The sequence below is a fragment of the Ursus maritimus genome, unplaced genomic scaffold, assembly GCF_017311325.1.
Source record: "Ursus maritimus isolate PB19 unplaced genomic scaffold, ASM1731132v1 scaffold_26, whole genome shotgun sequence".
NCBI lineage: Eukaryota > Metazoa > Chordata > Mammalia > Carnivora > Ursidae > Ursus > Ursus maritimus.
This window is the reverse complement of record NW_024425119.1, coordinates 43,985,387-44,013,277: the sequence shown is the minus strand read 5'-3', so window position 1 is coordinate 44,013,277 and position 27,891 is coordinate 43,985,387. Positions and strand designations below refer to the sequence as shown.

Genomic DNA, 27,891 nt, shown 5'->3' with positions numbered 1-27,891 from the left:
CTCCCCCCGTACCCCCAGCCCGGCCAGAACGGCCCCCGGGACAGAGCGACGCGGAACCCCGGGCGCCTGGGTCCCCAGCATGATCCTCGGTGAGTGGGCTCTGCGGCTCTGGGCTCCGGGCTCCTGGGTCCCTCTCAGTAGGCCACCCCCCGTCTCCCGGCACCGCGGTGACTGCGGCCGCCCGTCAGCAACCGGTTCCCCCTCCCCCTTCATCTGGCTCCACATCTGGGGGTCCCCTCTTCCCCTTTTCCCCAAGCTGCCGCTTCTCGGGGTAATTTAGGGAGTGCTGAAGGGGAAAGCAGAGCCGGCGAGACCCCCGCCCCATAATGAGGACATTGCGTATTCATGAGGCTCATGAATATTATATGACGGTCTACGAGAGCCTGGGGGAGAGGGCTGGTGTGGGCCTGACGGAGTTGAGGGAAAGGTTCTGACCCGTCCCCCCACACGCACGCCCTCCCCCACCCTTAGCTCAGACACTCCGACATCCTTCTGGGCCCAGGATAAGAGGGAAAGGAGGAAGTGGGGGGCGGGCGGGGAAAAGATGGTGGGTGTAGCTTCGAGGTGTGTGTGGTGGGAGGTGGGAACCTGAGGGCCAGAGATAAGGGGGCTGGGGAGAAGCAGGGGTGGGAAACTGTCCATCCCAGGCCCCTGCGGCTCCGATCCTGCCTCCGCAGCCATCCTGCCCCAACACGCCGGGACCTGCCCCGCTCTCTCCTTGCTCTGGCTGCCTGGGCCCTTCCTTCCCGGCTTCCTTCTTCTTCCTTCTTCCCCCACCCCCACCCCTGCCTTGGGCCGGGGGCACCAGGAGACAAGGGGCAATGGAGAGAGTAGGGATGGGGGAGGGGAGCCCCCGCGGGGCTCTGACAACCCTCCAGCCACAGCCACCCCATCCTCATGACCTACATCGGAAGGGAGCCCCGGGGTGGGGGAGGTGAGGGACTAGCTGTGCGCCGGGACTCCTCCTCAGCTCCAGGGGCTCCAGGCCCCTGCCTCCACAATAGTCTCAGCCCTGCTATGTCCTCTGACCTCTGACCTCTGCCCTGGTTAGGCCGGTTCCTGGGCCCTGTTTATGGTGGGAGAGCCCCCACCTACCCACACCAGGCCCACACACTCCCTGCCTTCCACTGGGGACACCTGGCTCCATGCTGGCGCCCCAGGGCTTGCCTGGCTCCTGCCTCAGCCCTCTGCTGGGTCCCTCTGCTGTTTGCCTCCTTGGCTCTTTAGCTTCCCTTCCTTCTTTGACCCCTGTTGACTTCCCACCAGTGATCTTTCCCCCCTTCCGCCCTCCTTCGTCCATCTTTCTCTCCCCACCCTGTTATCTCTTCCCTCTCTCACCATGTTACGCGCTCCATCATACCTATTCGATGAATGAGGGAACGGAGGCTTGAATGACTGGTTGCCTGCCTCCTTCCTGCAAGTATCTCCAGCAAAGAGACTCCTCACCCAACTCTGAAGACTGTCCCCACCCTAAAGTGACCCTCACCGACACATCTTGGACTCAGGCCCCCAGAGCACGGGCTCCACATTCCTCCAGCCTGTGCAATCCCTGCATGTGGGCTCCACCCTGGGCACGGGCCCCAGAGGCAGCGTCCTGTTTATCCAGAACGGGCCAGTGTGAGCAGCACTTTCCGTGGTCAGTAGGCTCAAAAGACGACCTCAGGGACCTGTTCAAACCTGACCAAGACTCCACCACAGGAAAAATGCCTGGGTCCACCAACTGGACCCCCACCACATCTCCTAGGGGACCCTGTAGTTAACTCCCTCCTTGTGCCCGCCAACAGAGGGGCGGGAAGCCTGCCAGCCAGGGCTCAGGCCACACCCCAGGGCCCATAGTAAGGTTTTCTGTTCCAAATGCTGAGGTCTACTGAGTCCATGAGCTTGGTTGCCCTGACCAGCAGGTGGGGCCCCTGCCTACCTGCTCAAGATCTAGACTGCGGGCCTAGGTTTAAGCAGATGGTGGTTCTGGGCTCAATTCCCTGTTTCAGGCCTTTCTTACTGTCCTCTCCAACTAGCCCCTTGGGGGGAGGGGGCATTGAAAGAGGCCCTTTCCTGTCAGATTGGGAAGATTTCCCAGGGATCTTCTCTCTCTTCCCTTCCTGGCCACCTCCTCCCTTTAGCCTGCCCCACCTACATCCACCCTAGGGTTATTAAGGATGATGTTTTAAGTAGTTGTTCATAATCATCCCCTTGTTGCTTTCATCTTTGACTTCAAAGCTTTTCCAGCCCTCAGCATGCCTCCTGTCCGGATGGGGGAAGTTGAGGCAGAAGGGAACATATACATGGGATTTTGTCAAGAAGTCAAGATGCAGGGGTTCGAGGCTCTCCCCTCAAACCCCAATTTTAGGCATTGCTGGGGAGGGAGAAGAGGCCCAAAGGCCTGAAGAGAAAGTTGGATTAGAGATGAGAACCCAGTCCAGACCCCAATCCGGTTCCTTCCTTGGCCCCAGAGTTTAATTCCCATCTTAACCCAAGTAGTATTAGGGCCCTAATACTACCTGCAACCCTAATCCCAAAACCTCTCTCTCATCTCACTCTCATCCTGGCGCAACCTTCAAGGCCAACACTAACTCACGGCCCTACCCTAACACCTTTCCTGACTCTTGCTCCTACCAGACATGACCACTCCCTGAGCCAGCTCAGGGCAGACACTCCCATTCTTCACCACAAGGGCTTGAGGCACCAGGCCTGACCTAAGACAGCCAAGGGGCTCGCACTCTGACCTGGCCAAAATTTCTGGGGAAGGGAGGAAGGAAAAGACCAGAAGTCAGTGGGATGGAAGGGGTTAGATGTGGCTTGGTTGTGGCTCGGTGCTGGAGAGGAAACCTGAGCAGGATCAAAGTGCCTGGGGCTAGGTAGCACATAGAAAGGGACAGGTGGACATCCATCCAAGGGTCTGAGAGTTCATCCCCTCTAAAGTGCATTGGGAAGTGTCTCTAATAGAGCATTTGGCAATCCTGCACGAGCTGGGTGGGGCGCTATCTGTTGGAGGTAATTACTCTAATGAGCTTCCCTCTGGAGCGGCCTGCCCCAGCCAGGCCCAAGCTCCTCCCTGCCCTGCCCGACTTGTGTGCCATGCATGCACACACTCCAGTGCGCTCTCCTACCCCCTCCAAACCTGCCCGCAGCCCTCACCTAGCCAGATGTCAGAAGCCCTGGATTTCCCACCTCATTTCCCGCTTCCCCAGCCCTCACTATGTTCCTGCCCTTCCCCACCCCCACACCCCATCCCAAGTCTACCCACAAAAGCGTAGCTCTTGAAAGCCCTGTCACTGGAGCCAGACAGACAGGTTCAAGTCCCTCACTAGCTGTGTGACCTTGGTCAAGTAACTCCCTTCTCAGAGCTGATTGTCATCATCGATTAGATAAGGACTCATTTATTTAGCAAACATTGAGCTCCCTTTGTAGCATGCCAGCAATTTCCACGGACTCGTTCAATCCTCTCAACAACTCCTGGAGGCAGTACTGTTGTTCTCTTTTGCCAAATGAGCTAGTCACCCAGCTCCTGAGGAGTGGAGCCCTCCTCCTCAGGGAGATCGTGGATGTCCAGTGCCTGGCATAGAGTAAGCCCTCAAAAAGTGGCAACTATTATTATTCTCAGAGAAGGGGAGAGGGGACTGAGGCTTGGGCCACCTGAAACGAGAGCCCTGCTTGTGCCCACTCTGCTCATGAGCTGTCATCAGCCCCTCTGCCCATCTCATAGCACAGTAGACCCCCAAATCGGGAAGAAGCCAGATGGATCTCTAGTTGCCCACCTTGCTTCCTCGCCTCACTCCAGCCTCATTTCAGCCATGCTCCCACTTCCCTCCCCTTCCTCCTTCCCTACAGGGCTCCTGTCAGTGGAAAAGATGAGTTGCTGGCCATAGGGAACTGAATGGCTACTGTTTGTTTTCCTCTAACCCCAGGAAGTGCAGGGACCTTGCTCTCCCCTTCCTCTCCTTGAACAAGATGGAAGCCTGTGCTTGGATCTCCATGCCTTCCAAGTGAGACTAGAGTCCTTCCGGGGTTATTAGCTGCGAAAGAATTTGCTACAGAGTGCGACAGATCTTGATTTAAATTCCAGCCCTGATACTTACAGGCTATGTAACGTCAGCCAAGGTTTTTAAGCTCTCTGAGCCTCAGTTTCCTCATATGTGAAATGGGGAAAATAGTATCAGCTACCTCCACAGAATCATAGCTGCCTCAGAGATTAAATGTGGTAATACTCAGAACTCATTGCCTGGCACACAGTGGCTCTACACTACATTTTTTTTCTATTGCCTTTTCCAGAACTCATCTCTGTCTTGAGATGGGTGTGTGAGTGGTGGGGGCTTCGGAGAGTCTAGACTTGGGGAAAGGGTCAATTTGCTGAGCTGCTCTGGGGCGGGGCAAGTGCCAGCCCCAAACCAGCTGGTAGGGGTGGGTGCTGGGTGCCTGGGACTCTGGGAGCGCTCAGGTTTCTCTCACCATTCCTGATGCTGCCCGGGGCTCGTTAAGGCTGCCCTGGTCTGGTGTGCCAGGCTGGGGCGGGGGGAGCGGTGCACGCAGAGGGGAGAAGCCCTGAGAGGACAGACGAAGGCGAGGTGGTCAAACTGCCCCTCAGACTGTCTGTCCCTCTCTTCTCTCTCCCTTACTTCCTCTTTCTGCTCTCTTTCAGTCTTTCTACCCTGGTCTCTAGCTCTGTGTCCAGCTTTTCAGCAGAGTCTCTTTTTCTCTCTCTCATTTCATTCTCTTCCATCTCTCGGTTGTTCACTATTCCTTTCTCTCTCAGTATCTATGTCTTTTTTCTCAATCACTTACTCCTGCTTCTGTCATTCTTTCCCATTCTCTCTCATTGGCTTTTGTCTGTCTGTCTGTCTCTCCTCTCCCCCATCCCATCCCAACTCTGAGGTGGCAGAGGAGGGAATGCACACAGGGTTTACAGACCCCCAACTGCCCAAGGGCCAAAGCCAAGCATCCTGCCCTTTCCTTCAGCCCTTAGCCATCTAAAGCCCAAGCTCCCAGCAGCCTTGACCTCGGGTACCGTGGCCACCCACCCTGGCAGAAGAGACAGACCCCTCCAGACCTTTCTGGACCAGCTCCCTGCCCCCAGCTGTGCCTGAGCCCTCCCCACCCCCTCCCTCTCGCCTCTGATTCCCTAATCCCTGCTCCCCCGCCCTCCCCTCTGCCCCACTTTTCCAGGACTCTGATTGGCTGATTCTACTGACTGGACTGGGGGGGAGGGGGCTGGCAAGGGAGGGGGCAGGGGGCAGAACCAAGGGAAGGGGACGCTGTCAGGCCCAGGCCCCTGGGGGGCCAGGGCCAGGCCACTGCCTGGGGGCAGCAGGCACCAGAAACTGAAGGTATGCAAAGGGGCAGACTCTATGGAGGGAGCAGGAAAGGATCCCCGGGTACCCTCTGCCCCAGTAAGGTCAAGGGAGGACGGGGCCAAGCTTGCAGCCTCCTAGCTTTGCCTCTGTTCCTGGGAACCCCTGTTGTTGGCAGGGGCTTGCTAGAGCAGTGAAGGGCAGCCAGAACTCCCTGACTGGTGGACAGCTAGGTCGCAGAAGGGAGTTGAGCTAGCAGAAGCCCAGACGGGTCCTGAGGGCCTTTGGCCCACCCCTTTGGAGCCTGGCAAGGTTCCTCCTATAGCTCTGGGGGGAGGAGAAAAAGGTCTCAGGGGTGGGTGGGTAGTGGAGTGGCTAGCCTGGACTTTCATTTCCCCTTGGGGTCAGACCCAGGCATTCCCCTCCCAGAGGCCAGGGTGGCGGTTCCTCCTGCAGGGCTGGAGCTGAGCACTCCCAGTGAGACAAAGGGGCATGGGGGAAGACAGGAAGGTTGGGGAAAGGGGCTCTGAGAACGAGCCCAGGCGGTCTGCCTCCCAGAGCAAATGCCACTCACCTATTACCTACCCCCAGAGATGTTGACAATTAACTAGGAATTATGGCTGGGACAAATCACAGCTCTTTCGGCAGCCTGACTCAGTAGCCCTCCTCCAAACCTAGGCCTCAATATTCCCCTCTGGGGAGTGGGATGAATCACCCACCTGACTCTGTTCTCCCTGGGGTGAGACCTAGCCTTTGGGATTCCTTGGGGGAAAACAAAACCAGAAGAAGGGAGTGGTCAGAGCCATGGGGCTTCCGAGTCCTGCTGATCCAGCAGAGAAGGTCTGTGCTCTTCCTGGGTCTGTAAAAATGCCTAAAGGTCTTGTGGGAGGGAGGCTGGAGAAGGGGGAAGTGAAAACCACCCAGAAGGGAAGGACTGGTCTGCACCCTCCCCTGGGCCCACAGGGCACTGTGCTCCATTGCTCCGGAGACAGCAAGCAGGGGAAGTGTGTGCACCACGGGGGTCACACTTCTGAGTGTGGGGGCCCCAGCTGGGGGGAGTGGGACTGACAGGTTTGGGTGGGGCTCCCAAGCTTCAATCTTCCTGCCCCACGTAATGTTTTCTCTGCCCTTCAGGCAGCCTGAGCCGGGCAGGGCCCCTCCCTCTGCTTCGGCAGCCCCCCATCATGCAGCCCCCACTGGACCTCAAGCAGATCCTGCCCTTCCCCCTGGAACCGGCCCCCACCCTGGGCCTCTTCAGCAACTACAACACTGTGAGTAGCAGCCTGCCTGCCTGCCCTACCCTCCTGAGACCCTGGCTCCTTCTTTCCCTCCAACCCACCCCTGCCCTCTTCTCCTCTGTTTCTAATTACTTACCTCTTCTGAGAACCCCATCTCCCTGACTTCTAGTCGGTTACAAGCATTGTTGGCTATTTGGTATAGTATTAACAACAATAACAAGAGCTAATATTTGCTGAGGTCTCACTATGAGCCAGCCCTGTGCTACGTGTTTTATATGAATCCTCTCATTGAGCCCACCATCTAGAGAAGAAATGAGACCTAGAGTGGTGATTGCGACTACAGGGACTTGGGAAGGGGACAGGTGCTGAATCCAGAAGGAGGGAATAAGCAGGGCCACAAGCCTGCCTGTTTGTAAATTCTAGCTCTCTGGAACCACATCTGGGTGGGTAGGGTCAATGGGGTAGGGCTTAGGGGGCTAGCAAAGTTGTCTAAATTTAATACAGTATGAAATAGGGAGCCATTATCCATTCCTGAGCAGGAAAGTGACTGGGTAAGAGCAGTGTTTGAGGAAGGTGGGTGGGACAGCTGGATGAAAGGGAGCAGAGGCTAGAAGAGGCTCTCCCACCAAGGCAGGCCTGCAGGGAAACCTGGAAGTCCAAACTGGGCCAGCGGCAGGGACAGTGTGAGTATATAGGAAGGAGGAGGGGCAAGGTGTTTCCAAGGAAATATTCCTAGGCCATGGTGACCAACTGGTATTTGGGGGTGGGGGAGAAGAGAGAGGATGAGTAAAGGCTGACTCCAGGATTCAAACCTCTGTGACTGGAGGAAGTCACCTTAACAGGGGCAGGGGTTTGGAGGAGGAAGCTGGTCTAGGGTGAGGCTACTGAGCTCACGTTAGGACATGGTGAGTTGGTATAGGAGTGGGACACTGAGCCAGAGATGTCCAGCACACAGTTGGAATTTGGGTCCTGGAGAGTGGGCTCGAGCTAAAGGTTCGGGGGAAGTCAGCTTTATTCAGCTGACCCACCATCAAACCATACTCAGCTACAAACACGGACTGAGTATCCAATACACACCGGGCGCTGCGGTAGGTGTTTCGGAACCTGATCTCACTTCATCTTCACCACACCCCAACAAAGCGGACTTTCCCATACAGCAAGGCAGAAACTGAAGTTCAGATGGGTTTAGTGATTGACCTCAGTTGACACAGTATGTGCCGAAGGTATGATCCAACCCTACAGGGAAGCTGTTGTTTTATCCCTGTCGTACAGATGAGAAAACTGAGCACTGACTAGAAGCAGGGCACTGTTCTAGATACAGTGGAGACACGAGGGCAAACATGATAAGGTCCAATCTTGAAAGACCTTTTATATTCAGGGGAGAAACATCGACATCTGGGCAGCAATCTATCACACAAAACAGAGCAAGAGTTATAAATATTGTGACAAAGACACTGACAATGGTTCAAGTGAACAACAACAAAAAAAAACGTTTTGAGCACCTACTGTGTGCCGGGCACTGTAGCAAGTGTGAGGGGTACAGGACTCAGTCTGTGCCCATGGGGAGCTCATGCTTAGTAGGAAAGATAACAAGTTAACAGCTACCCTGTAGTGTGAAAAGAGCTGTGTCAGAGGCTTTAGCTTGTATGGGAGCCCAAGCGAGTGGCAAGAAAGACTTGCTGAATGAGGTGGTGCCTAAGGGACCAACCAGAGCTGAAAAGGAGAAAGAGAACAGAGGAAAAAGGGATTGAACCTAGAGGTGACATATGATTTGGGCTTTGAAGAATTATTAGCAGGATTTTAAAAGGGACCTTAGAGAACATTCCAAGCTGAAGCAAATAGCATGAACAAAGGCTAGAAAAGAGCACTTGAGGAAGTGCAGTTGATTCAGTTTGACTAGCGCAGAAGGGGCTGGCTGGAACTACTTTCCCCCATCTACACACCCCATTTACATTTACCTTTGGGTCTCGCATCGTTTTCCCCATTTTATAGATGAGGAAACACAGACCTAGAGAAGTTAAATGACTTGCCCAAGGTCACAAAGCTGGTCAATTCAGATGGATAGTTCAGGCTTTCTGACTCCCACAGTGTCCATGGCTCCACTGCCTCTAGTAGGGACCAGCTATTTACAGCCAGGAGCACTGACAAGCTCGGCGAGTGCAGCGGAGCGCGGAGCAGCACCAACTTTGGCATCTGACTGGCAGGGTTTGAATTGACATTCCAGATGTACTGGCTGTGTGACCTTAGACAAATTGCTTCACTACTCTGACCCTGAATTTTACCAGCTGTAAAACAAGATAGTAATAGTACCAACACACGAGGCTTTTGTGAGAATTGTATTGTGTAATCATGATGCCTAGCACAAAGTGTTCAGTGTAAGCTGCTATGATTAGTATGTTATTGCTATTATTTGACTTAAGAGAGGATCAGAGAGAGAAAGGTAGTATGGCCAAGGCCTCAGCCTTTTGGAATAAGCAGAATTAGGCAGCGGGAACAGGAGGCGGCTCCAGCAAAGGAAATGGAGGAGCCACTGGAGGGGGTGGGGATGCAACCTGGTTCCTGTAGAGTTCGAGAAGCCAAGGGAGAGAGTGTGGCGGGCTGCATCAATAGTGTCAAATTCTGCAGGGGAATGAGGACTGCAGAAAAGCTGCAGACGGGCCTTTGGCAGTACTGTGCAGCAGTTAAGTACACGGCTTTGGAGTCAGGCTGCCCAGGTTTAAATTCAAATCCCAGTTCAGCCACTTACTAGCTTATGACCTTGGGCAAATTATTTAACCTCTCTAAACCTCAGTTCCCTCATCTATAAAATGAAGATAATAATAGTACTTATTTTGAATAGTGGTTGTGAAGATTAAATTAGATATTCCATGCAAAGAGCTCAGTACAGAGGCTGGTACATTCCAAGGACTCAATCAACATTAGTAGGTGGTGGTGGTGGTGGTGGTTTTATTATTCATCGCAGAGTCTCCCCCTCCCTGGACTAAGACCTCCAGATCTCTCTCCTCCTGGGGCAGTTCCTACCTCTTAAACCCCTTGCCACATTATGCTTTCCTCTGCCTTTGGACGTCCTTCATTGTCTCCCAAAGAAAACCTCTCTCTACATCCAGTCCCCTGCTTCACTCATCTCCCTGTCCTAGGTGGGATGGGAGAGGATGAGATCCAGAGATGGGAGTGTGGGAAACCCAAGGCCTGTCCAGAGAGGATAAGGAGGTGTCTGGGGAAGGGGGCTGCTCGGCCCTCCTGCTCCTCAGCCCCCAGTGCTGCCCCTACTCGACCGCCAGAGGGCAGCAAGTGCACGAAACATCAGCTTTTTGGGAACCTGGTTGTCCAGCAGGTGGCGGGCGAGGGGAGGAGGTGGGAAGGGGTTTGGGACGATGTCCCCAATCTGAAGTCGCTTCTGCTCTGGGCGTCCCCCCAGCTCCACCATTCAGAGGAGTCGCTGAGAGAGCAGTGCCTGACACCTAGGTACCTGGGCTCCATTTCCCCTCCCTAGTAGGGGAAGTGACATGTAAAAAGGGCAAAGGGGTCGTGTGCAGAGGGAACAGAAGGGTCGTCTGGGAACCTGGAGGAGAGGTTGTCAGCAAGGGAGCGAGGGCCAGGGCGGAAGGGATGGAAGAAACGTCCGAGCTAGAGAAACAGAATCGTCCATAGGATTGGTGGGGACACTGGACCCAGTAAGGGTCCTCAGTGCAGGAAGGCGAGGTCAGCTGGTCAATACCGGGTGGCCGGGCCCCTCGCCAGGACAAGGTCCACTCTGGAACGAGTATCTGGATACGGACACCCCCTCCTCTCCTCTTTTCACCCTAGCCCCCCCGTCATCCCTCTCAGGCGCCCTAGCCCCGCCCCCGTCCGCGGCCCGCCCCCGGCCCCGCCTCCGGGGCGGGCTCAGGTCCCGGCCGGCACCGCCTCCCCTTCTCGGGCTGGCCCGGCCGCACAGCCCCGAGCCACCCGGGCAACGAGCGCCGCGTCCCCGGCCTGCCCGGCCCGGCCAGGCTCGGGTGCCCCGCCCGGGTCCGCCACCCCGGGCCATGGAGTCGCGGCCCCCGGGGTCCCGCAGGGTAAGCCACCCGGCCCCTCCTCTCTCCCTGGCTCCTGCCGCTGCCGCAGCGCCCCCCCACCCCATCCCCGCCCGCCCCTGGCGGGCGGGCTACCTCTCCTTTCGCTTGGTCCTCGGGTTATCTGGCCCATCCCCCATAACTGGCGCGGTCCCAACCAATCTCTGGATCCCAGCTGGCAACCCCAGACTACTGCCACCATACTGGATACCCCCACCTCTGCTTCTCAGATCCTTGGAGTCCCCCAGATATTCAGACTTCCATCAGGTCTTACATGTACCCTCAAATTACCACGCCGCTTAGATCCCTCTTATCCCATCCTGGCATCTCTCCCCTTCCCAGCATCCCTCCCCCACCAGCTTCCACCTGCTCTTTAGACACCCCCTAGCTCGCTGTCTTTCCTATTTCAATTCTTCCTGTCCCTCAGGTCTTCCCATCCCTGAGATTCCACCCTCCTTCCCTTTTCACCTTTACTGGGGGGGGGGGGGTGGAGGATGGGGAAGTGGGGTGGTCAAACAAGGGGCAGTTTCCATCAGATAAAGGGCAATGGAAGGAAATATAATCATGCCCCCCCCTTTGTGTTCCTGATCTGGTTTCCTCCCTTCCCTCCCCCTTGCCCTTCCTGATTCATTTTGCCCCAGCTTCAGGGAGCGATTCCCCTTCATGTCTGCTGTTGGAGGGCAGGTAGGAGAGGAATGTTTTGTGGACCTTTCCAGGCAGTGTCTAGGCCAAAATCCCAGGAAAGGGGCTCTGGAGTGGAATGGGCTGTGGGAGATGTTGGCCTCCTCCCCTCCCGAGAGAGCCCTCATCTAGGTCACCAGGGCCTCTTGACCTTGGCCTGGAGCGGCATTTCAGTGGCTCACATTCCACCTGCGCAGGGATTGGGCCCAGGAGCCCTCACCTTCAGCCTGGTGTCTCCTCAGTTCCTGGAGGAGAGGGTGGGAAGGACCCACGCCCCGGGTTGGTGCCCTCTTGCCCATCCACCCCCACCCCTAGTTGGTATTTATGGACTTAAAGTGAGAGAGGGGTGTGTGGAAGAGAAAAGGCTCTCATCCTGGGGGAGGGACCTAAGTGGGGCAGGGACCATTCTCCCCGGGTGGACGTTGGGATGGTCAGCCCACAGGTCGTCCTCAGGGCACTCTGCGGAGCAGGCTGGGGCAGAGACAGAACTGGGGCCTCTGCTGTCCCCTCTCCATCCCACTTCTCTCTCCCTACTGCTGTCATCGACTTAGGTTTCCTGGCCCAGATTGGGTTTCTGTTTAGGCTGAATTCCATTCCCCACCCAGCATGTGAGGAAGCCCAGGGGTTGAGGAGAACACTGGGGCAGGGGGCGGGGGGTGTCTCTGGATAGGGAGGACTGACGCCTGGAGACTGGGAGCTGAGAGCAGTCGTCTGTCTCTCTGATTAAAGCCTGTCTCCAACTTGGTCTGTCTTTCTTTCTGCCAAACACATCATACGTTCACACAGATAAACACACAGCTGAAGATTACACAACCTGACCATTCATGGCGTCGGCCAAGCCCCCGACACAGAACTGTTGGTACAGAAGTGATGTACACACAGCACAGGACACTCCTTCACACCCCACCCATGCACAGACTGATCACAGCCTGCCTAGACACACAGGCACACCCATTCTTCCCTCGTTTGGCTTTTCTTTGAATAGGACCTGGGTTTCCAGGAGGTGAAAAGTGAGCTACTGAAAGGGGCTGCTTCCCGCCAAAGGCAGACCAAGTGATGGGACACTTGTCAGTCAGATCAGTCATCTGAACTTGGTCATGGCTCCTGCCTCTACTACTACCAAATGAGGCAGCCCATTTCACAGGGATCTAAAGCCCCCTTCCTGACATTACCCCCAACCAGCCGGTGAGACTACTGGGGAGAGCCAGGATGTGTGGACTTCCCCGATTCCAACCACCTTCTTCCCCCTGCTTCATGTTCTTGTCTCTCACCGGTGTCTTACTGGGAACCACGAAGACCTGGGCGCAGGGAAGGGTCTCAGCTGAGGAACTAAGGAACCCCAAGGCCCAGCAACTATTTTGCACTCGATCTTTCCACCTAGAAGACAAGGCTTCAACTCTAATTTGGTTCCATCCTTATGAGAGGTCCCAGCCATCACTCAGTTCTCCTCAGCTTCGGCTCCGTTCCAGTCTCGCCTCTCCCTGGCTGCCTAGGGGCCAGAAGGGAGGAGGACTGTGCAGGGAGGCAGTTTTCATGCCTCTAGGCCCCTGGCTTCATCCCCTGATAGCTGAAGGCCTCAGAGAGAAACTCCCATCCTCTCCCCTCCTCATGTGAACTCTTGGCAGGAGACTGCAAAGACATCTGCTGACCCAGGGTGGGGGCAGAGACTGTTCCTAATCACGCCCAGCCCCACAGCCCTGCCCCAGAGAAAGAGCTCAGAAGATCTCTCGGCTTCCTCAGGACAGCCCAGCTTCTTAGTTTCCCCCCACTAATTCAGCCTTATGTGCTACAGCCATATACTCTCTCCTGAGTTCTTTTACTCCCTTTAGATCTGCTGCCTTAAAGAGGTCTAGGGAGTGTGTTAGGGCAACTCGGGGCCCGATGGGAAGCTGGGAATGTCTGTCTCCTGGGACCAGAAGCTTAGCTTGGTAGACATCTTGTCCCAGAGTGGGGCCAAAAGAGTTCAAAGGCCTCAGCTGAAGGACCTAGGATCTGGGGTGCTTTGGGACTTCCCATCAGTGGACTTCTGGCGGATTGGCCTAGCTGTAGGTCAAAAAGAGAGTTGGATCATCATGGTGTGATGAACTGAGACAGCAGTCCACGTTTAAGTACCAGCTCTGCTATTAACTCATCGTGTGACCTTGGGCAAACCACTTCTACTTTCTGTCAGATGGGAGCAGGGGGCCAGTTGATCCCTCAGGTCCCTTCCAGCGCTGTGAAGATTCAGCTGGGAGGGAATCAGGGGACTGAGGCTCAGAGCCCTCAGGCAAACTGAGGGATAGAGAGGAGGTTCTGGGGATTTTGGTTCAACCCAGCTGCTACCAATGTGGGGGATGATGGACATGAGCTTGTGCTGGGGTTCCTGGCTCACCCCAGCCTGCCTCCACAGATGGACCCTGTGCAGAAGGCTGTACTGTCCCACACTTTTGGGGGACCCTTGCTCAAGACCAAGCGGCCCATCATTTCCTGTAATGTCTGTCAGATCCGCTTCAATTCTCAGGTAAGAAGCCTAACTGCTGGGGGGGGGGGGGCAGCGATAGCCAGGGGATCTCAGGGCGGGTGGAGGCTGGGAGCCCTGGTGGGGGGCAAAGATAAAGGGGATATCAGGGGAAGAGCAGAGAATGGGGATACTGCAGGAGGGGCAGGGGCGGATGGAAGGCACTTGAGAGGGACAAGAGCTGGCTGTATATTTCAACATGAAGTAGGCCAGTCCTCTGCGGTTGACTTCTCCCTTCCTTGGTGACTGATGCCTCCCTGGTTCGGAACTTCTTAGAACACAAGTAGCCATCGTGTCTGGGTGGGAGAGGGGCCTCTGGCCCACTAGTCCTTGGGCACTGGGCTGAGTTAGGTCATTAACTCCCCTGCAGAGCCCGTGCCCTCCATGGCCTCTGCTAAACTCCTCCCCTGGCCCAGCCACCTCACTCTAACCTCCTGGCTTTCTCCTCTCTCTGCCCTTTCCAATGGGGGACTTTCCCCTGGAGAGAAGGCCACCCAAAACGCAGAACCTAGGTGTCAGGCCTCCCAGCTGTCCTCCCTCTGAGGCTCCCCTGGGACCTCTGTGTGGGTCTAGAGGGGACTCTGTGGGGTGCAAGTTCTGAGAGCCTTGGGGAAAAACAGCAGAGCCTCATTCTGCTGAGTAGGGGGAAATAAAGCATGTTCTGTTTCTCTACCCAGTCCACACACACACACACACACACACACACACACATACCGTGATGCCAGGCTCCACACTCCACTGCCCCACCCCTGGGCTGTCAGTCTTCTTTTCCTGCCCATCCACACTTTTTATTTCTACTCTATCCCTGTCTGGGTGACCTTGTGGCTCCAGGATTGTATGTTCTTAGCAGGAGGTGCACATGGGAGTGGGGGTCGAGCCAGGACCAACCCTGCTTTAGGTCTTTCCTTTACCTTAATCCCAGGCATCCCCTCCCCCAACCCTGGCTCCACTCACTGGTGGAAGGTAGAGGACTAGAGGGGCAGGGGGCCAATAGTAGGCAGCCCTCCCCTCTTTTGCCCTCTCCTTCCCTCCCCCACCTCCCCCAAGTGGCTCTGTTTTGACAGCTGTCTCTGCTGCTGTCTCTATCTCCAGAGCTGGGCTTGGGGCCAGGGTCCTCCAGGGTGTCCACAGAGGCTTCAGGAAAAATGAGAACTGGGGGGGGGGGTAGTCAGGATAGAGCCCAGACCTCAGGGCTCTTTGGGACTCCCAGCCTGAGTGTAGGAGCAGTGAAGGCTCGATCCCAGGGCCAGGAGACATAGGCAAAGAAGGCCAGGGGGCCAAGAGATTGCTGGCTGGCTGGCTGGATTGCTGGGACCCTCCCATTTAGGATTCTATTATAGGTTGGGGTAACCGTCCCTCACCCAGGTGAGAAGCCCGAGTCAGCAGCCAGGCCCTGGGTGTGGTGGTAGGGTGGAGCCTGGGCTGGGTGACGATCCGGGTTCCCATCTACTCTCAAGCTTGAGAAGCTAGTCTGAACCCCAGGAATAATCAGCACTCCTTGGCATGGGGCTTTACATCTCCCTGGTACAGTAAGAGACGCACTACAGCCTGCTGAGACCACCCCAGGACCTGAAGGGGCTCAGCGGGGAGAATGGTCAGATGAAAGGTGATCTCAGATTCCATTTTCTTCCTTCATCCCTAAAGAGCCAGGCTGAGGCACACTACAAGGGTAATCGCCATGCCCGAAGAGTCAAAGGCATTGAGGCTGCCAAGACCCGAGGCCGGGAGCCTGGCGTCCGGGAACCTGGAGACCCAGCTCCCCCGGGCAGCACCCCCCAAAACGGGGATGGCGTAGCCCCCCGTCCAGGTGTGTCTGAATCCCCCCCCACATTGTTCAACTGATCTTGTCTCCTCTGTTCTTTCCTCACTTCCTAGAATTCTCCTCTCCTTTCCTCTCCCTTCCTCAGCCCCTACCCCACCATGACCCAAGGTGAGTCCTGGAGCCAAGCACAGTGATACAAAATTTCCATCCTGTCACCCCCACTCCCGCCCCAGCTCCTCTCGACAGAGTCCCACTGTCTGTCCTCCCCACCGCCCAGTGACTCAGAGAGGGGCTAGGGTGAGGCCACCTGGCAAACTTCCTCAAGAAAAAAGGAACCATCAAATCCAGGGAGAGGCTCCTTCATCTTGGGGAGAGGGGCAGGGAGGGAATCAGGACACCTCAGGGCCTGCCCTCTGGGGTTCCCCTTGGGGAGGACTGAGAGCTCAGGAAACTCAAGCAACTCGCTGGATGATCTTGGTTGATCTTTTCACCTCACTGGGCCAGAGTTTTCTTTCCTGGGAGTGAGACTTTAAGATGTTTGAGGTCTTTTCCAGGTTTACAAAAAACAACTGAGATTCTTTCTCCCTCATGGCTTGTGGCCATCTTCAGTCATACTCCCAGCCAAGAAATTGGTAGGAAGGAATATCAAGACAGGAAGATATGAGCCACCCCACCCTGGGATTACCACATCAGATATCAGTCATGACCAACTCCAGAGAGACTGAATATCCCCATCTCCTCTTATCCTTGCCTGTCCTTTCTGCCCCACCCTAAGTAGAATGAGAACCAGGCATCTGCAACACCAGCTTTGCAACCAGGACCCCACTCTCAACACACGCACACGCACATCCCACAGGGAAGCACAGACAGGGCGGGCAGGTGAGCTGAGTTCTAATTCTGCTCTGGCTGCTTCTTACCTGATCATTGTTTTTAAACTTGGCAGCATCTCTGTAAAATGGGGTGATGATGATAGCGGTAGTGGTAGCTAACATGTCTTCAATATCACTGTTCTAGGTGCTTTACGTATATTACCTCATTTAGTTAGTCCCGCTGGTATATCTCTAAGGAGATCATGATACCTGCCCTACTTTTGTAAACCGTGAAGCCCTGTCCAGATTGAGATGTGGCTGTGCTATCTGGATTGAAACGGAGGTAATGGATGACAGAAATGAGCACGAGAAGTAAAGGGAAAGATCACAGGACGGGCAAGCAACTGCATACGTGCAGGGGTCAGAAGGTCCTTTCCCACCAGTGCCCCGCCCCCACCGCCAGCCTCCCCACGACTGGGAAACTGGATCGGCCGCTGGAGCAAGAATGGGAGTGCTAGAGTTTCCCCTGTACAGAGGCCAGAACCCAGCGCTGAGGGCTGGGGCCTGTGCATCTTTAATCAAGCCATGAATTATAGAGCAGCCTGCATCCCTGTTCCCTCTCCGGTTCTGCTGTTTCTGTTTCCCTTTTGCCGTGTCTGTAACTGTTTCTCCCCGACCTCTCCTCATGCTGCCTCTGCCCCTTCCTAGAGCTCTTGGCATGCCTCCTTGAGGACTGGGCAGGACTCTGGGAAGGGGCTGGCCAGGCAGGAAGCCCAGACTGGCTGGTAGGCCATTGAGGGGTGAATCCTTGTTCCATGCCTCTCCCTATCGCTAGGCTGGGTGCCAGCTTCACCCTGAAGAGGAAGCCATTGGGGCTGGACCCCTCAACCTTTCCCAGCCTCTGGAGAATGAGCCAGGCATTGGAGCCTCACACCCAGCCTGTAGCGGCTAGACCACATCTGGCTCTGGCCCAGGGCATGACAGCATGCATGTTGTCACAGGGTGGGGACTCCTGGGCCCTTGCCCTCCAGGAAATGGGGGTGGGTTTCCTCCACATAAAGAATCTTCTCCAAAAACCATCTGGGGTGACCCCTATGTTTCTCCCCTAACAACAGTTTCCATGGAGAATGGACTGGGTCCAGCTCCAGGATCCCCAGAGAAACAGCCTGGCTCCCCATCCCCTCCCAGCATTCCGGAGACTGGTCAGGGTACAACCAAGGGTGAAGGGGGGACTCCAGCCCCAGCTTCCCTGCCTGGGGGCAGCAAGGAAGAGGAGGAAAAGGCCAAGCGGCTGCTCTACTGTGCTCTGTGCAAGGTGGCAGTGAACTCCCTGTCCCAGCTTGAGGCTCATAACAAAGGTATGGACTCTCCTACCCCCACCCCTACTCCCCTGTCCTCAGCCCACTTCTGCTCCCTACCACCTAATTCCCCTGGTTTCCAACATCCTGAACCCTCCAAGACTTATCAGCCTATCTCCCTCCTAAATCATGTCCCCCCTTCCTTAGCCACTTTCTTCCTCAGTTCCCCCTCTACCTAACTTCTTTACCTGTGACTCTCCCCTGACCCACTTTGTGTCTGGGGGCATCCCAAGGGGCTTGGAAAAACCCCACACTTGATGCTCCCCCACCATATTTTAATTGGGAATGTATTTGTCACCTAGTAGGCCTGGAAAATTTTTCCTCCACCCCTTACCTTCCGCCCTCTGTGGGCTCCAGGTACTAAGCACAAGACAATTCTGGAGGCCCGAAGTGGGCTGGGCCCCATCAAAGCTTACCCTCGTCTGGGGCCTCCCACTCCTGGGGAACCAGAGGCCCCTGCCCAGGACCGAACCTTCCACTGTGAGATCTGCAATGTCAAGGTCAACTCGGAGGTCCAACTGAAACAGGTGGGTCCAAGGCCTTTCCCAGGAACTCTAGGAAGCTCTACTCACTAAGTGGGGAGGAGAACAGCGAGCTGGGGTGAGGGCGCTTCTTTCAGGGTCTGTCCTTAGTGCCATAGAAAGGGCGGAGTCAGCTGTTTGGGGTGTGCCTACCGGCTTGTCGGTTGCTCCTTTCCCGGTGGCTCACAACCCACTATCCACTCGCCCTCACAGCACATTTCCAGCCGGCGGCACCGAGACGGCGTGGCCGGGAAGCCCAACCCGCTACTGAGCCGTCACAAGAAGCCTAGGGGCGCCGGGGAGCTGGCGGTGAGGCCTGGGCGCTGGAGAATTCGGCCACGGGGGGACCGGAACTGGGGGGGGGGGAGCGAGCGGGCCCGGGGAGAGGTGGGGTTTTCGGGCCTCAGAATGACTTCTCTCTTTCCCCGCCCCTCTCCCCCCTGCAGGGCACGCTGACTTTCTCCAAGGAGCTGCCCAAGTCCCTGGCCGGTGGCCTGCTCCCCAGCCCCCTGGCGGTGGCTGCGGTGATGGCAGCGGCAGCAGGCTCCCCGCTGTCCCTGCGTCCGGCCCCAGCTGCACCTCTTCTCCAGGGACCGCCCATCACCCACCCCTTGCTCCACCCGGCCCCCGGGCCCATCCGAACTGCGCACGGACCCATCCTTTTCTCCCCCTACTGACCTGAACCCCAAACCCCCTCCCATTCAACCCCCCCACCTCCAGCCGGGACCCAGGCCTCCAGGCTCCAAGCCTGCCCCTACTCCCGGCACTCCCTGAATGATCTCTCTCCTTCCCCCCCACCCCGAGGTACGGGGTTCCAGGAAAGGGGAGGGGTAGCGGGGGAGGGGGGCTTCAGAAGGGGGGGAACACCCCAGATCTCAGGGAACCCCGCCCCCTGCCCTTCCCTCTCCCCTAGAAAAGGGGGGGCCGTCTCACCCCCGAGCCCCCTTGGAGACACCCCCCCTCCCAAAAGCCATGTCCATTCAGCCCTTCCCCCCCAAACCTAGCACAAAACGGGGTTCACAAGCCATGGTCGGAGTCCGGGGGGCAGAAATGGATTTTCTTGGCAATAAGCGGACTCTGGGACTCCGGCCCCCTGCCCCCAAACTGAAGCGCTTCCGTGAACACCCCCGTCCTCCGCAGGGGGAGGGGAGCAGGCGGGATCCTGGGTCCCTCAAAAGCACTTTGGTTTTACCGCCTGCAACCTCACTGTGCCCGCCCCGCACCATGCCCCAGCCCCAGGTCTAGCTGGGCCCATCTTAGGGGGCAGCACTTGGGGGCATCTCTGGCACTTGGGTGGGACCAAGTAGATGCCCCTACAGACCCTTCCCTCACCTTCTTCCTCCCCAGTCTGGATTCCATTCTTTTCACCAGCACCCATCGCCCAAGGGGTACCGAGGGGGGCAAGGGGTGTCCAGTCCAAGCCCACCCCCGCCTCGCCTTCCGCAAAACTGTGAGCAAAAAGCAATAGAAGCCTCGCCCCCGCCCCTCCCCTTTCCGCAGGATTCGCTGAGTCTGTAGCCTCCCCCGTCCCAGCTCCTAGACCTCATGGCTGTCCCTCCCACCAAACACCTCCACTGCACAATTCGGGCGGGGGCGTGACCTCCCTCCCCTCTCTGTGGTTTCCGTATCGTCAGCCCTTACAGCAGCCGACCGGGAGGGGGACGGGCCCCCACTGGCCTTCCCGTCCCCATCAATTCTTTATGCTTGACGATGTAGCAACCCCGGCCCCCCACCCACGTCTTCCCTTTTCCCTCTCCCCGACAATAAAGTCTGGATTCGTTGCCCTCCGTCCCCCAGACTCAGACTCTCAATCTTGGCCCCCTGATATGGGAGCTATTCCAATGCGAGATGGATCTGTATGGTGAGGGGGGCCGGCACACGGGAAAGGGGGCCAGGAGGAGGGAGCGGAAAGACGGCAGTGGGAGAAGGCAAGATCCGAGGCTTGTGGAGAGCGAGCAGAGGCTCCCAATCCCACTGCCGCCCAACCCAAAGGTAAACTTGTCCCTAGGGAATCATTTCGAGTCCAGGTCTAGGATTGCAGCCGCGGCTGCTGAGGATTCTCCACAACTCCACCAGGCGGCGCCAACGACATGGAAAAGGAGTCCCCCTAAGCTAAGACTGGTGGTGTGTCTCGCGATTCTGGGAAACAGGTCTAGATCCAGGCTCAAACAAAGGAAAGAATCCAGGCTTTTGTGCCTCACTCTGGTGGGGAATCCACGCCAGCAACACGCAACGAATGGAAAGAAGTCGGGGCAGGGACTAGGAATCTGAACTCTAGGCACTGCTGGCCTCATGTAAACAATGACCTTGACTTAGTCCTTCCCCTCTCTGGACCTCAGTTTCCCCATATGCAAAATGAGCAGATTTGGCTCTCTTAAAACTTCATTGAGACTTCATGTTCCACGACTAAAGAACTGGGACTGTGCCATTTACAGATATGCAGATATACCGGAATACCTTCTCTCCTGGTCCCCTAAATGGTCTGTGGGACAGCAAAGCACACTCTGTTCAGCTGCCTCCCACGTGATGTGGGGGAAGGGGCTCCTCATTATCTCCAGAATTCAGTTCAACCACACACTCCCAAGAGCAGTATTGACTGTGACCCCTCCCCTCTAGCCCTGCTGGGTGGCAAGAAAGCCAAACAAAAAAGGCCAGACCAGAACCAAGCATCTCCCCAAGGGTCCCCCTGAGTTGCATCCCCTTTGCTCACTTCCCCCTCTCCACCCACTTCCCAGTTTTTCAGAGGAAAGGGGGAGGGAAGGTGAGATGATGATTGTCAAAGAGGAAGGAGAGGGAAATAGGGGCCTCCTGGGTTTGTCAATTATGAAGTTGGGGGTAGGACTTCACTGTGGGCTTAGAAATGGAACCCAAGGGGCGCCTGGGTGGCGCAGCGGTTAAGCGTCTGCCTTCGGCTCAGGGCGTGATCCCGGCGTTCCGGGATCGAGCCCCACATCGGGCTCCTCCGCTGGGAGCCTGCTTCTTCCTCTCCCACTCCCCCTGCTGTGTTCCCTCTCTTGCTGGCTGTCTCTCTCTGTCTAATAAATAAATAAATCTTAAAAAAAAAAAAGAAAGAAAGAAAGAAAGAAAGAAAGAAATGGAACCCAGCAAGGAGTTTAGGAGTAGTTGGATTTTTGTTTTTTGTTTTTTCAGATCCAGCTAAAAAAAAAAAAATGCAAAGACGAGATCCAGAATTCTGGGGGGCAAGAGTGGCCCTCTAGGAGAGAGGGTGGTGAAAAGCAGGGGCTGGGTCACATGTGGGGATAGAGACAGCACCTAGAAGAAACTGGAGTGAGAGGGGCTGGGATACATACCTCCAACCTGATTTAAAAATGAATTCATCATTTACCCCGTTCCCCTAAGCCTGCTGCTCTGACCATTCCCCATCCTACTGACGCAGAACACGACCATCCACCGGGAAAACTGGGAGTCATCCAGTCTTCCCTCTTCCTAACCCTTCATCCAACGCAGCACTAGATAAATCCTATCTGACCTCTTAATGACCCATGCATCCTGATCGTTACTCTCTACTCCCACAACCACTGCCCTAACCAGGACTGGCTACGTAGGCTGTGGGACCAGTGCAAATGAAAAAGCAGGGCCACTTATTCAAAATGGAACTTAGGACTGTGTGGAGTGTTAAACCAACCCCAGCCCCATGTAAGTGCAGGGCCCTGTGTGATTACACATAGCGCACCAAGCCAGTCCTGGCCCCAGCTCAGGCCCTGCCTCACTCTTGTCTGAACTGGTGCCTCTTTACTGGTCTCTCTCACTTCTTCTATTTTTTTTTTTAAGATTGTATTTATTTGTCAGAGAGAGACAGAGAGAGCACAAGCAGGGGGAGCGGCAGGCAGAGCAAGAAGCAGGCTCCCCGATGCGGAGCTGACACCAGGTCCCTGGGATCATCATGACCGGCGAAGGCAGACGCTTGACCGACTGAGCCACCCGGGTGTTCCCGGTCTCTCAGTTCTGGCCTGCACACTTCCACTCCTTATTCACAGCTACTTGAGTGTAAATCTTCCCATGGCCTTCAGGATAAAACCCCAGCTCCTTAGCATGATGCACAAGGACTTCCTTGATCACTGCCCTGCTCACTTCTCCAGGATCTTCTCTGTTGCTCCCTACCTCCCAGTCTTTGCTCACCTCTACCTAAACCTCTGTGACTCTATGCATCCTGTTCCCTTTGCCGAGAATGTCCTTCTTCTTACCTCCTCCCAAAAAAACTCCTGTTCATCACTCAAAGCCCAGCTCAGATATTTTTCTGTGAACCCTTTCCTGCCCTCTTCCTTAGCAGTTTCACTCCTTTTCTCTAAGCCCCTGATATGCTGTAGAGTAAGGGTCAACAAACTTTTTCTTAAATGGCCAGATGGTAACTATTTTAGGTTGTGTCAGCCAAGAGACAAAACTGAGGGAGGGTACTATGTAGGTACTTATATAACCATTTTAAAATGGAAAAAAACCTTCTTGGCTCATGGCCCATACGAAAACAGATGGGCGGGGGAGGGGGGCGCCTGGCTGGCTCAGTTGGTAGAGCATGCAACTCTTGATCTCAGGGGTCCTTAGCTGAAGCCCCATGTTGGGCATAGAGGTTACTTTAAAAAACAAAACAAAACAAAACTGATGGCGACCCCAGATTTGGTGCATAAACCGAAGTTTGCTGACCCCTACTTTAGAGAATCAATTAAACATTTATATATTTACAAATCTATGTCCCCTGCTAGACTATGTGCAAGCCCATGTGTCATACCTTCTTTATCCCCAGTGTCTAGCTTGGAGTCCAGTGCATAGTAGGCACTCAACGTGTGTTAGCTGAGTGAACAGATGAATGAATGAATGAATGAATGAATGAATGAATGAATGAATGAATGGTTCAACAGTGGCCTGTGCCCCTGTGTGGAGTGAAGCCAGAATCCTGGATGCTTCTTTTCCCACCTTTCTTCATCTGGCTCCTTTTATCAGATGTGCTAGGGTATCACATGAGACCCCCCCCACCCCGATTTGAACCATCTCTGAGTCCCAGAGAGAAGAAAGGCCGTGCTCCCTCCTGACAAACTCAAGGCTTCTAGGATGTCCAGAGCTGCTCCGGAAACTTGGTTTTCTCCTTGGCCCCTAGAGAAGTGGCCCAGATATTCTGATGGTCTGTCTCCATGTCTGGACAATTCTTGGCAATGAACTTATAGGTGTCCTGCTATGCAAAGAGGGGAAGGAAACAGAGCTTGGGTCTTTAGGAAGGAGTGAAACAGCTTTGGTGTAAGTAGCAGGGGATTTTCAACAGAGAGGCCCAAATTGCACTACCCAAAGCAAGGGGAGGTAAGGGAGGAAGTGGCTGAGGTTGGGTAACTGGGGAATTTCTTATTCATTCAGTCTAGTATAAGACCATGTCTTGAAGCCTGACTGTCCACCAGAAAAGAATGCTCTTTGAGTGAGCTAGACTTCTCTCCACTGGAGTGAGAATTGAAGGCTGGGAGACTCAGGTGAGTACTTTTTGTAGTGGGTAGACTTTTACTTTTGTAGTGGGTGATAAAAATAGAAAAAACAAAACAACCTGAGGCCTGTGTGTGTAGCAGACAAAGGCAGGGGAGACTACAGTAGCACCCTGAATAGAGAGAGGGGACTCCTGGGTGTCTTAGGGGAAAGGGAAAAGATTAGAAAGTCAGAGGGTGTTAGGGTTACTGAGAATATCTGGATGGATATTGAAGAGGCCTGGAGTTTGGAGTGGACAGACACTGAGAGATATTTAGATAAGGATTTAGGGGAATTAGATAGAATCTTTGAGAGTGGGAAAGGACTAAGAGAGCCCAAGGAGAGGGTTGAGAATCTCAGGAAGGGTAGAGGATGCGGAGGCCTGGCAATGGCTCGGGAGGCTGGTGAGCTTCCAAAACAGTTCAGGTGTCCAGGGGCCCAGAGCTGTTCAGGAGATCTAAGTCCAAGGTGAGGTTCTGACTCCTTCTTCCCCTTATTCCTTCCACCTCTTTAGCCTCCATCATGCAGAACACCAGTGCCACGTTCTCCTGCTACCATTCGTCTGTACTGGGCTATCGTTATATTGCAGTTAGCTGGGGGGTAGTGGTAGCTGTGACAGGCACCGTGGGCAATGTGCTCACCTTGCTGGCCTTGGCCGTCCAGCCCAAGCTCCGTACCCACTTCAACCTGCTCATCGCCAACCTCTCGGTGGCCGATCTCCTGTACTGCACCTTTCTTCAGCCCTTCTCTGTGGACACCTACCTCCACCTGCAGTGGCGCACTGGCGCCACCTTCTGCAAGGTCTTTGGGTTCCTCCTCTTTGCATCCAATGCTGTCTCCATCCTCACCCTCTGCCTTATTGCCCTGGCACGCTACCTCCTTATTGCCCACCCTATGCTCTTTCCCCAAGTTTTCAGTGCCAAGGGGATACTGCTGGCACTGGTGGGCACCTGGGTGGTGGGTATGGCCAGCTTTGCCCCTCTTTGGCCTACGTATACCTTGGTGCCTGTAGTCTGCACCTGCAGTTTTAAACGCAGCAAAGAACAGACCTACGCCCCCATCCTCATGGGCATCTACTTTGTGCTGGGGCTCAGCAGCGTTGGCATCTTCTATTGCCTCATCTACCACCAAGTGAAGCGAGCAGCACAGGCGCTGGATCAGTACAAGCAGCCAAGTGTCCACTCCAACCACATGGCTAGGACAGAGGCTATACCGGGTCGTTTCCAGGAGCTGGACAGCAGGCTGGCATCAGAAAGGCCCAGTGAGGGGATTTCATCAGAGCCAGTCAGTTCTGTCACCACCCAGACCATGGAATGGGACTCATCAGAAGTGGGGAACCAGCACAGCAGGGAGGTAGCTAAGCAGATGGCAGAGAAAAGCCATCCAGAAGCACCAGCCAAGACCAGGCCAACTAAAAGAGCCCAGAGAACTCCGGACTCTCCATCCGAGTTTGGGAAGGTAACTCGGATGTGTTTTGCTGTGTTCCTCTGCTTCGCTCTGAGCTACATCCCCTTCTTGCTGCTCAACATCCTGGACGTCAAAGCCCAGGCTCCTCGGGTTGTCCACATGCTCGCTGCCAATCTCACCTGGCTCAATAGTTGCATCAACCCCGTGCTCTATGCAGCCATGAACCGCCAGTTCCGCCAAGCCTATGGCTCCCTCCTAAAACGAGGGTCCCAGTGTTTCCGTAGGCTCCATCAGAACTGTGTCCCCAGTCAGCAGAATCCAAGACTGACTCCTCCAGAACTAAAGTGACCAGCTGGTAGGGAGTAGACGAAAGTAAGACCTGTGGGCATTTTCACAGACAACTTTCCCCCCACCCCCAAACCAGGCTTTTCCATCCCTTGATCAATGCTTCAGCTCTAGGCTGCCCAAGGTGCATTATTATTAATAAATGAATTCTATCCTTTTAATGCTCAGGTGTGGTCTTTGGGGAATAAGAGGCCAGGACTGGTTGCAGCTGGAAACTAATAGCTGAGAGTTTGGGGGGGACCTAGGTCCAGCAGAGTTAGGAAACAGTAGGCCTAGGACAGAGACTTCAACTGAAGGGTTTCCAGGTATAAAACATGAGCTGGTTTAAGAGGATCCACCTGTCTTTTTGTTTAACTTCCCAGAAATGGCCCCTAACCCTAACTACTGCTGCCAAGATCGCCCCCCTCCGTCCCCACAAAAGGGTTTATTCAGCTCAGAAAACTTTTGTAATCCAGCTTCGACAGCCGCTCCAGTGAGTCCAGCCCCCTGGCCCTTGCCCTATCCAAAGACAATGGTCATGGAAGAGGACTCTTTGCTCTGTGGAAATGAACTGAGCTAAGCTGAAGCAATGGCAGACAGGGAGGGGTCCCAGCTACCCCAGCAGTCACACTGGTCAGAGCTAAATCAGCTGAAGTCCTGGCCCCTCACTTTCCCCAGACTTTCTCTTGTCATCCTGAGTTACGAGAGCAGAGCAGAGACTCTAGTTAAGAGACTTCAGGGGTCCAGCTGAGGGGAGACCCCATTCCCTTCCTCTAGCATGGCCAATATCCTGTCGTCCCAGCCATGCACACGTGTGAACTTAAAGAAAGTACCTGTGGCCACCAGGTGACGCTGGTTCTCTGTGTTTCCTTTTTGGTGTCCCTGTTGAGGACAAGAAGGTTATCAGAGGGACTGGGAGCCCACAGACCACCTCCCACCCAGCCAGCAACGGTGATGACCCAGAGATCTGCATCTCTCTCTTTTCCCCAAAGCTTAGGGGGAAAAGTAACAAATTAGATGTTTCTTATTCATGAGATATTTATTGTCTGTTTAGCTGGGGTTAGGGGGAACAGGGTGGGCACTGTTCAGGCACTGGAATGTGAGGCTCATGTTGACAGTAATGCTGCTCTGGCCACCTGCTGTCCCCTCCCTGCTCCTGAGCCCATGGTTTGAGGGAAACAAAGTGAAGCCCAGAGAGATTCAGACAAGGACAGAAAAAAGCAGAGGCAGGGTAGACAGATCAATGTCCTCACATTCAATACATTTCCAAGTCCCAGGAATCCTGTGTCCTAATCCAGAACATGTATTTCTGAGAGTTCTTCTTCCACAAAAATCGCAGCAGCCTAAACTGAGTCAAGCTCAGACTACTGAGGCAGGGGTCCAGACAGGTGGGGTGAACAGCAAGACCAATAAAGAACATTAGCCAGAGAGCGTAGAGACAGGGTTCCAGTCAAGGAATAATTAGCTCTGTGAATTTGAGCAGGATCCTGGACCATGGGGGCCACAGGTTTTATCATGTGTACCAAGTTCAGAGTGGGGTGCAATCTTACCATGTGCCCAGTGCTGTCCTAAACCCTGTAAATATATTATTTCATGTAATTGTTACAAAATTTACCATGAAGTATTTATTATAATCTCATTCTTACAAATGAAAAAAATTGAAGCACAAAGAGGTTAAGCAATTTATCCAAAGTGGAAGAACTAATACGTGGTATGACCATGATTTAAGGGCAGAGTCACACTTCAGCCCACATGTCTAACCACTACAGGACAACTTCCTTTCTAAACCTAGAATCAAGTTAACAGATAATTCCTAAAGGTCCTTCCTGCTCAGCCTTCTTAGATTCTGAAAGTTGACAATTCCCTGAGGGGCTGTAAAAGGGTTCACTTTTCATATTCCTTGAAGGCAATTCAAAAGTTTTGGCACGTAGAAAGGAGCAGCAATAGAGATTGAAGTTAGACCTAAGGAGGGACTTCCCGAGTAGTGGTCTCCGGAAAAAAACGACTCACGGGACACAGGAGGAAACCCTGGAGTCTGAGACCAGAGAGGCCAGATCTTAGCAAGAAAACACCCCCCTTCCCTTTCACCCTCCACGGCCCACGCACGCACAGCCGCCTCTAATTTCGATAAAAACCTAGGAAAAAGAGGCGGAAGAAAAGCCAGGTTCTCTCTCCGGCTTTCTCTCGCTTGTGGGTGTGCATGGCGCGTCTGTGTCCACGCACGAGGTCCCTCGCGGTGCGGCGCTCACGCGTGTCTCGGGGGAGCGTCTGTATTTGGGGGCCCTCGTGAGTGTGAGTCAGTGTCTCTCTTTGTCTCTTTATCTCTGTCAGTCTCCCGCGCGAGCCCGAGCGCTATCGCTGACTTTCTGACGCTATCTCTCACAGCTTCTCTTTGTCTCTCTCCATCTGTCCGTCTCTCCCGTAGGCTGCCTTCATCTCTCGTACCTCTGTTACCGTCTTTTTTCTCCTAAACTCCTCTTTCCCTCCTCCCCCC

At 54.8% G+C, this 27,891-nt stretch overlaps 2 protein-coding genes and 1 long non-coding RNA gene across 6 annotated transcripts in view; 2 read left to right on the top strand and 1 right to left on the bottom strand.

Annotated features, from left to right (window-relative positions):
• LOC121105439 overlaps positions 1-26,404 on the bottom strand; it is a 29,719-nt gene extending 3,315 nt beyond the window's left edge. The window contains exons 1-2 of the long non-coding RNA XR_005837974.1: positions 26,231-26,404; positions 25,253-25,425 (exon numbers count right to left, since the gene is read on the bottom strand). This is a non-coding gene — a long non-coding RNA (uncharacterized LOC121105439). The remainder of the gene's footprint in view (positions 1-25,252; positions 25,426-26,230) is intronic.
• On the top strand, positions 65-19,997 carry ZNF385A (zinc finger protein 385A). 4 transcript variants are annotated; one of them, XM_040642587.1, is made up of 8 exons: positions 65-89; positions 6,420-6,556; positions 13,649-13,759; positions 15,401-15,563; positions 17,443-17,685; positions 18,043-18,212; positions 18,420-18,515; positions 18,653-19,997. In XM_040642587.1, exons 1-8 carry the CDS (start codon positions 80-82, stop codon positions 18,881-18,883), a joined length of 1,161 nt encoding a protein of 386 aa, XP_040498521.1. In that variant the 5' UTR covers positions 65-79; the 3' UTR covers positions 18,884-19,997. The 4 variants fall into 4 exon arrangements, with proteins under 4 accessions (XP_040498521.1, XP_040498522.1, XP_040498524.1 ...); XM_040642588.1 differs by lacking the exon at positions 65-89 and adding an exon at positions 5,266-5,321; XM_040642590.1 differs by lacking the exon at positions 65-89 and having other exon boundaries at positions 6,303-6,556; positions 13,636-13,759.
• On the top strand, positions 23,572-25,573 carry GPR84 (G protein-coupled receptor 84). Its single transcript, XM_008704687.2, has 2 exons — positions 23,572-23,677; positions 24,181-25,573. The coding sequence occupies exon 2, from the start codon at positions 24,189-24,191 to the stop codon at positions 25,419-25,421; it is 1,233 nt and encodes a 410-aa protein (XP_008702909.1). The 5' UTR covers positions 23,572-23,677; positions 24,181-24,188; the 3' UTR covers positions 25,422-25,573.
• Positions 26,405-27,891: the final 1,487 nt, after the last annotated feature.